Consider the following 9,350-nt stretch of genomic DNA (forward strand, 5'->3'; position numbering starts at 1 on the left):
TCTTGTCATTAGGACAAGTCCTATTGTATGACAGACACTCAGAGTATGCAGTGAAGCATAGTCAGTCCATTCCCAAGGCTCTAATAGGAACGAACTGCTCTGATACCATAATGTAACACCCTAACTTATAGCACGTCATAATCATACCAAAAGCAAGGAGTTACTAACCTGTTTTCTTTTATTATCTATTTAATATTGAGCCTTTACGTCGGTATCACGTTTCAGTTTTTAAGAAAATTTCAGAAAATAGATTTTAGTAATTAAAATCACATAACAAAAGATCTTCAGATAATAATAATCACATAATTATTAATAATAATAGATGCTATACAATTAAATTCAATGTAAAACTCAAATACAATACCTATTCCTCTGGATAAAATAAAAACCCTAAAGCAACAAGGACGAGGGAACTTTATAAAAACAACAGGAATCACAAGTAAATGTACTAATCATCTGCAGCTTCTTACTGAATCTCCGAACCTGTGTCAGTGAAAGGGTGGAAGATTTGGGGTGAGAACAAACCACACGTTCTCAGTAGGGAATGGGAATGCCGTAAAAGTAATGAAATAAAGTGCAAATAATTAACTTTACCCAAGAAAATTTTATTTTTATCGGACCCTTTGAAAATACTCTTGGTTTTAATTTAGCTAACTAATTATCTCTTTTTAAAATCTCTAAACTCAAAACAAATTTTGAATATAAAACTAGTCGCATTACCCGTCTCTCAGCCACATAGTTAATCTTCAGTCAAATGCCAATTCGTAATCACTTTAATACATTCACAACAAATAGTACAAGCAAGAGATTCAATTCAATGTGCAAGCAAGTCGCAACAAGGCAAACAGCACGATCACAAAGTAATAAGACAAGCAAGCGCAATCAAATGCAAATGTGCAAACAACATGATGCATGTCTATACCTAATACAGGCCATGAGCTCATGTGTCGGTTGCCTACCCGCTCCCGACATTACCTGGGCACGAGTCTTAGATATGGTTTTCCAGATGCATACAGTGTGCATATAAGTCGTACGGCTAGGCCGCATACAGTGTGACTTTCCAAATCAATAACCGTACATCTGAAAAACAGTTCTCAGTGTGTGGACGTCCTCACTATACATTTGGCACTAAGGCCCAAATAAGGTCGCATCTGCTCTCCTGTGGCAGACAGACTTTTAAAGCATCCTTTTCTTTGTCTTTGTTCTCTACTTTCCTGTGGCAGAGATTCCTTTAAGTTAATATATTCTTTAAATCCTTGTTCTCTGCTCTCCTGTGATAGAGATTCCTTTTCTTAAAAAACGAGCTCAAAACAATTCTTAAAACAAAACCCCTCCTTACAAAATTGGATTTAAAACATTATGTTTTTCTTAATAAATCGAGTTTAAAATAAAGTACACCTTTTCTCAACTAAATAAATCTTAAGTAATTTAATTTTTCAAAACCAAATCTTTTAAAATAATTTTTTAAATAAAACCTCAAATTTTATAAAATTTCGGCATTTCCTCTAAAATTCGAACTAAACCACCCTTACGGGTTTCCTATTACTCAACCATTCACCAGCCTTTTTCTCAAAAATTCTCAAATAAGCGAAATTCTTAATAATTAAAAAGCAGTCACAAATAAACCGTCATCACAATAAATCCAGACCGAGCACAAGCCTAAATCAATTCAACGCTCAACGTAATATCATCCAATCAAATTAACATATCCAGTAATCAATAATTTCTCAAACAAGCTTACAACAATATCTACCATCATTAAGTAATTCGCAATTCCACAACAATCACATTTTCACAGCCTCAATCCAAGCTTCATTCCACCAATTAATCTCTCATAACAATCAAACCAGTCACATTTACAGCAATAATCCATACTCAATAATATTACTTTTATTAATATATATATATATCCAATTAACTTTGTAGGCATTCTAAATTAAAAATGTTTAACTTTAAAAATAAATTTCCTACCTCCGTACGAAATCAAAGTCAATGAAAATTTCGAAGAAACTTTTTGACCGAGCTGCTGAAGAAGAAAATGTCAGAAATCATCTGTGTCTCTTAGAACTCTAATTGGCCGAACTCAAGGAAAAGCGGAGTTACATCACCATCAATTTCTATCAGACAAAAATAACGCCAACACGTAGAAAAAGAAGATATAAATACTTTTATCGGATTAAATTTTTTATTGAAGTTACGAATTACAAGAAATCGAGACTGAAAGTTCACGGTGCCATTATTCTCTCGTTCTCTCTCACTCACGACATTCTCTTCATTTTCCCAAAGAAAATGATTCAGTATTGCTTGGAGAAGGAATGTTTAATGAAAGAAGAATGGATAATTAGTGTTAAGATGACACAGAGAAGATTTATGTGTCATTATATATAAATATAAAGCTTAGCAAGTAACACATTCCATTTTTTATTCTTTCATTCCCTTAAAGGCTTTCGGCCGATAATAATAATAATAATAATAATAATAATAATAATAATATAATTATAAAATTTTATTTAATTATTTTTGTTAAAAAATAATTTTCTTAAAAATTATATCTCAATATAATATATTAGCTCATAAATAACTAATTATTTAATTTTAAAAAAATTCGGGGATTTACAGGTACGCAATCAATGACCCTTTTCACCACAACGAAAATATTTATCCTTTATTGATTTATTTTGCCTATTGTTTTTTTCTTTATCCCACTTCTAGTGAGATCATTTCCTGTGAACACAATTCTTCTTTCTTCCATAATTTTTCTTGTTACTAAAATCTTGCCATTTACCTCTTTTGGAGTAATGATTTGCCGCATTTGCTTCAGGAAATGGGAAGTCACCAACTGGGCGCGCTTTATGATTTTTTAAAAGCAACTCATTGTTGTGTTCAGCAACAAGAAGGCAAGAAATTAACTTAGAATATTTTTTAAATCTTTTTTCTCGATACTGCTGCTGCAGCCTGCAGGAGTACATTCGAGGCATGGAAGGTCGAGAAGTTTTTCTCTAACATGTCATTATCAGTTATCTTTTTTCCACATAATTTCATTCGTGAGGTGATTCGAAACATTGCTGAATTATATTCATTTATGGATTTCAAATTCTGTAGACACAAGTGTGTCCATTCATATTGGGCTTGAGGAAGTATCACTGTCTTTTGATAATTATACCTTTCTACAAGGTCTTTCCATAGATCTGCAGGATCTTTGAATGTGAGATATTCATTTTTCAATCCTTCGTCAAGATGACGACGAAAGAAGATCATCAGGGGCGGAGCCAGAAATTTTTTTGGGAGGGGCGAACATAAAAAATATAAGTTAAGAGAGAAAAATTAATAATTAAAAGAGAGTTAAACTAAAAAATTAGAAGCTTGGGAAGGGCCATTGCCCCTTTTCCATCAACGTGGCTCCGCCACTGAAGATCATGGATTTGACTTTATTCTTTTGGGATGCATCATTTTCAGCCGTAATGGTATTTCCAAAATCTATTATTGAATTAAGATGAATTTCAACATCTAGAATCCATGATAAATAGTTGTTTCCAGATATATCAAGAGCATTAAATTCAAGATAAGAGAGTTTCGATATAATGAAAATTTATTACTTGAGTCTTTCTAAAATTTGATCAGAGTCTTGTGCTGATAACGTGTTGTGAAATAAATAACTAAAAAAGATATAATAAATACAAAATAAAAAAGTGTAAATAGAAGACACTAATATTAATATTCACCAATATAATTATCTCTGTATAATATAAGTAATTTATATATTTACTAATATATTGCAACTTAAAAACTCACAGAAAAAATGAAGAAAAATAAAAAGAGAAAATTTTTATATATTATTGTAGTAATTTTGTCATAAATTTAAACCTCTATTTATAAACGTACATGAAATTATATTTTCAAACTTCATAAAATTCATTCTCTCTTGAGAATATTGAACCGTCTATCATAAATAGACATCCACCTAAGCATACTTATCACAACAATGTTAAGAAAAATTCATAGTAGTTAGTGCTTCATTAAGATCACGTTATATGTATCCAGTGGAAATGGAGATAAGCTTTAAAGTAGTCCCTGAAGTTGCACTCGAGTCTCAAAATAATCTCTAAAGTTAATAATTCCTCAAATTCGTCCCTGAAATTGCACTCCGAAACTCATAATAGTCCTTAAAGAATTTTCCATTCGTCGGAATCTTAAAACGACATCATTTTGAGAAGTAAAAAAAAAAATATTGAAAACAACGTAGTTTTATGTTTATTAAAAAAAAAAAGAAAAAAATAAAAACAAGTTAAACACCCCCTCCCTTTCCCTTTCCCTTTTCCTTCCCAAACTCTTCCCCTTCTCCAACCTATCCTTTTCCCTTTCCCTTCTCTCACTCATAAGCAAGCTTTCCTCAACCCTCTTTGTCGCCTGCCTCTATTTCGGTGCCGTGCCGATCCCCCTCCCTAACCTACCCTTTCCCCTTCCCCTTCTCTCACGCTTCCAATCTGCTTCTTCGCGCCACCACGAGATCCAAGTGCTCTTCGATCTCGCCGTTCAGATTTCACACTTTTCCACTATTTTCAAGCGCTCTGTCAACCACCCCCAACCCTCCGTCGCCACCGTCATTGCTCTCGAACCTGCTGCACTTTCCGGCGACTCCAAAACCTACCAACAACTCCACAACGAGGCAGGCGCTCCAGGCCACAAACAGAATGTCTCTCACGGTCAGCTCCAGGCGCTCTCCATTGTCCCGACTGACAGCCCCTCCCTAATTGTCGCCGTCTGCTCTCTGTTCTCCTCTTTGTCTCCCTCTGCATTTTTCTTCTTTTCTCTGCGGTAAAGGTGGATTTTTTTTAGCTATTTAATCATTATTGTTTAATATTTTGGATGATTATTGCTGCTGGTGATTGTGTTTTAATGTAGTTGCCAAGGTTAATTTTTTGTTATTTTTGATTCTGTAATTGTTGCTGTTTTTTTTGTGATTGTTGCTATTTAGGTTGATTGATGCTTGTTATATAGGTTAATTGATCTTTTTTAATTGTTGTTGATTTTTTTGTGATTTTTTGTAATTGTTAGTTTTCTTAACTCTAATTTTTGTTGGTTCTGATGATGTTGTTCTTGTTGTTACTATGACATTGAAGAAGAAGAACAATGAAGATAAGGATTAATTTTTTTTTTTATAAATATAAAACGACGTCGTATTGGAGATTAGGTTTTTTTTTTTAATAAATACAAAACGACCGTTTTAGTCCAGCTCAATTTTTCGGTAGCGATGAACGGAAATTATTTCAAGGACTACTATGAGTCGTGGAGTGCAATTTCAAGGACTAATTTTAAAAATTATTAATTTTAGAAATTACTTCGATGCTCGAGTTCAACTTCAAGAACTATTTTGAGGCTTATCTAGTGGAAATGCGATGCAAACAAGAGCGGTGCCATGATTGTGTCGCGCTGGAAACAACAACTAACGAATATGATTAATTTTAATTAATTATCTCATTTCTGTATATCAAAATCCCTAGGTGTCCTTTGCCTCTAAATTATTTATTAATTATCATCGAGAAACAATCAAAAACTTAAGCACGATAACCCTTAACATGCTTTCATTTAAATGATAATAAATCACATCCAGAACTTTCGTTCTTTAAGTAAAGTATTAAAAAAAAAAATTAAAAGATACTAAGAAAATTCGTTAGTCAAACTCTAATTAGATAGACTAAGAGGTAAGGAAAGTTGAACTTGATTATTGCTTCAAGCAATATGGATATATGTACATCTTTGTCCTTATAATCTGCCAAAACAAAGTCTTCAAAGAAGAATTGTTGAACCTTTAAACTACAAACTTTCTAAGATTGATTCACACAACATGACAAACAATCTTATAATTTACAAGTGAAAAAAAAGGTTCACTTCTATTATTGCTATCTAAATTCTAAAGGGTTTCGCATACTATGATTAGTATTAGAGAATTGAAGACAAAGCTTGATGGTGGTGCTCTCAGATGATTGACAAACTTCAATGCATTCTTCTAAATCATCATCACAGGTTAGTAGCACCCATTCATAATCATCATCCAAATATTTGAGATCAAATTTGTTCATGTCACTTATGCAGAATCTCCTACCAACTTCTTGCACAAGATCTTCATATCCCCAATTCTTTGGCATCTTGAACCTTGCTTTCTCATCCCCATATGTTACTTTCACTCTATAAGGTGCATCCTCCTTTTGAGTCCCTTTGCTTTTGGTTCTTGACAATGATCCATGGTGCCCATTTTTAAGGTTATGTTGACCAAGTGTTTCTTGACTTTGCGATCTTGGCATGACTACTTTTGCTCTATCTTCATTCAAGCTTTTCAATTCTGCTTCACTTCTTATCCTCTTCAACAAGCCATCGCCGCTAGAATTCTCTCCAACCAATAACACCATTTGATCTTTGCTACTATCAAAATTATTATTTGTGTGATGATGATTCTGTTGCTCAGCCATGCTGGAACATGGATGGCTAGAAATCGAGCTCTGGCTGCAAGAAGAGGACGGCGATTTTGATGCGCCTTCCGGACTCAGCGAACCAGGATCCGGCTGTATGCTTAGTGAGTTTGGATTATTATCACATTGCTTGAGATTTGAGAACAGGCTTGTTCCTGATAGATTTGGAGAAGCAGCTAAGTCTGGGAATTTTGAATAGAAGGAATCTATTTGGAATGCACCAGAAGCACCTTGGACTGAGTCAATCACAAGTTGAAGCTTCTGCAAGGAATGACCAACCTTCTTGATCTTCCTTGAAGGCCAACGTTTTATCCCATGTTGCCGGCAGATCCTTTTTAAGGTTGTAGTACAAACTGCAAAGTAATGATTCCATAAGGACAAAGTACCATAAGATTTGTATTAACTAGAACAAAGCTGTAACACAATAATGTTCTTTGAGTACAAAAAATGAGTCGCACAAACATTTTTCCATATGAATACAACACTTACCACCAATGTTCTTTGCTGCATCTTTTAGGCTTCCGGCGAAGTGTTGGCGAAGAACTTGCAGAGTGATAGTCTTATCTACTTTGCTCTTCTTCTTGTCTCCGGTTTTACTTGACAAGTTTCCGACATTATAAGTAGAACACTCCCCATTAGAGTCAAGGTTCCCTTTCAAAACAGAACTCTCTTGCTGTTGTTGCCTTTGGTCGGAGAAACTCGTCCCCATAGTTTCACTTGATTTTTCTTGAGCACCCAATGAAGCAACAATTTGACTCTGCAGTGGTTCTGGCCACGCTGCAGCACTAGCAAAAGTGCCACTATCTTCATGAGCTATCACTTCAGCTGAAAAATCAGTTTCCTCCTCCACTTCCTTATCTGATATAACCCTCAAGCTATGGCAAACCCTTTGTATGATCAAGGACAATGAAGTGAGCATCTTCTTCTGTTCATCATTGTCAATGCATTCCAAAGGCAAGAAGAACTCAAGAACAAAGTCATCTGAACTATTATAGATGCTTCGCAAGCGTATGGCGACTGCAGCGCGCAATCCAAACATCCTTGCATGATGAGAAAGTGGATAGTCTGTCTTGCTTAACAAAGTTATGTCGGGTGCGAAGCAAGGCTGATTCGTCATGAATGCTCCGCCGGCAACACCTTGGCCTTTTAACAAGTGATGCTCAGAGCATGCCTCATGAAAGACCTGGATTGAAGGGTCACCAACATAGCAAGCATGCTCCACTGGAGATATGCAGTGTGGATAGTTGTCTTCCGAGTGCCGGCATCCTTCTTTGCCTTGTTTGATGCATGGAATCCATGTCTGTGCCAATGGCAATTTGTGAATTTCACATGCAGATCTTAATACTTCTTGAATCTCAGGCAATGCAGTTTCATAGGACTTTTCACATGATGTACGCTGAAAATTAAAAAAAATGGAACAGTTCAGTTATCATAAGGAAATTGAGAAGTTCAAGTTCATTAAAAATCTTTACTCTCAGATGATTTTTTTTTTCCCATTTTTACCTTCACATTCTGAATAGTTGGAAGTTTTGAGCTTGTAAGATTAACAGCCTGCAAAATAACAAATTTCCTCCAATAGTTAAAACTAACAAATGAATCTTATATTTGAATAGCTAAAATAGAAAAATTCAATCACAAGTAAACAACATCATATTTGTCATAAAAGTATCAGTTTGAAAAGGATGATATTGAAAGAAGAGTTTCATAAAAATTAATTATATCTCCAGAAATAGCAATAGCACGATGAAAGGAAAAAGCTAGCAAACACAAGTTTCAAGTTTTCTTAGGATATTACAAATAACATATAAGTAATTACACAATAGAAGTTCATTATGCAAATAAAAGATAACACATAAGGAAAGTTGAGGAGGAAAATTAAACCTCAAGTGCTTGGCAAACACTTTCAAGTTCAGGGCGATAGTTGATTTTCTGTTGAGTCATGACAACTTCAACAACACCTAAGCAATTCTTGCTACCTTGCTCAAAGATTGGAAGTGCCAATGATCCTCTCACATCATAGACTTGAGCATGGTCAACTCTTGGATATTCATAGCTCCTGAAGAATCTAACATCAGGAGTCCACTCAGGAACCTTCTCCTTGTAAACTCTCCCTGGCAATCCGGGCACCAACTCCTTCGAATCCTCCTCGGCGGAGAACTGGTACACCTCCGAAATTTCCCTGTACTTTGCAAGGTTCACAGAGCTTGATTCAAGTGAGAATGGAAGCCCATTGGTTCTGAGAATCTGAGTGCCTCCTCTGTTTATAACTGGAATCCATATTTGTATAAGCATGTCTTTGTTTCTGTTCACATCTTTGATACACATGAGTGCCTTCAATAGCTTCTCAACTACATAAGATCCAGGTCCCGGATTAGAACTTGGTGCAATCCACCACCTTCTGAAAAACTCAGAAGGATTATTAGGATTTGGATTATTGTTTTCCACTGACTGATTCTCATAGTGATGATACTGTTGTTGCTGATTCTGGCTACAATTATTAGCAGCAACAACTAAGTCATGGCTAAAAGGTGGTTGTTCTTGTTGTTGTTCATGTTCCTGTTCTCGTTCTTGGGATTCAATTTGTTCAGTATCCAAGGAAGGCCAAGAGAAAGGATCAAATATGGGGTTTGAAAAAGAAGGACTTGACACATAGAAATCAGCAGATCCATCGGCAGCAGCAGCAGCAGAAGAAGAAGAAGCTGCTAACCAGCAACCATCTACAAAGAGTTCATTGATGTAATCAAAGTCCATTAATATTGATGTTGTTGTTGTTGTTGCTACCTCTGAAGGAGGTGGTGGCGGTGGTGGTAGTGGTGAAGGAGGAGGAGGAGGAGGAGTAGGTTCCAGCATGGTACCTGAAGATAACACTCCACCATCTCTCAT

The 9,350-nt window shown here is 35.3% G+C and overlaps 2 protein-coding genes across 2 annotated transcripts in view; one reads left to right on the top strand and one right to left on the bottom strand.

Moving 5' to 3' along the window:
- Positions 1–9,350, top strand: part of LOC110265111 — a 23,661-nt gene that overhangs the window by 9,691 nt on the left and 4,620 nt on the right. The window lies entirely within an intron of this gene.
- Positions 5,704–9,275, bottom strand: LOC107609655 (protein NLP4). Its single transcript, XM_016311663.2, has 4 exons — positions 8,349–9,275; positions 7,971–8,018; positions 6,957–7,863; positions 5,704–6,820 (listed from the first exon to the last, which is right to left on the bottom strand). The coding sequence occupies exons 1-4, from the start codon at positions 9,216–9,218 to the stop codon at positions 5,901–5,903; spliced, it is 2,745 nt and encodes a 914-aa protein (XP_016167149.2). The 5' UTR covers positions 9,219–9,275; the 3' UTR covers positions 5,704–5,900.

This window comes from Arachis ipaensis, chromosome B07 (assembly GCF_000816755.2).
Source record: "Arachis ipaensis cultivar K30076 chromosome B07, Araip1.1, whole genome shotgun sequence".
NCBI lineage: Eukaryota > Viridiplantae > Streptophyta > Magnoliopsida > Fabales > Fabaceae > Arachis > Arachis ipaensis.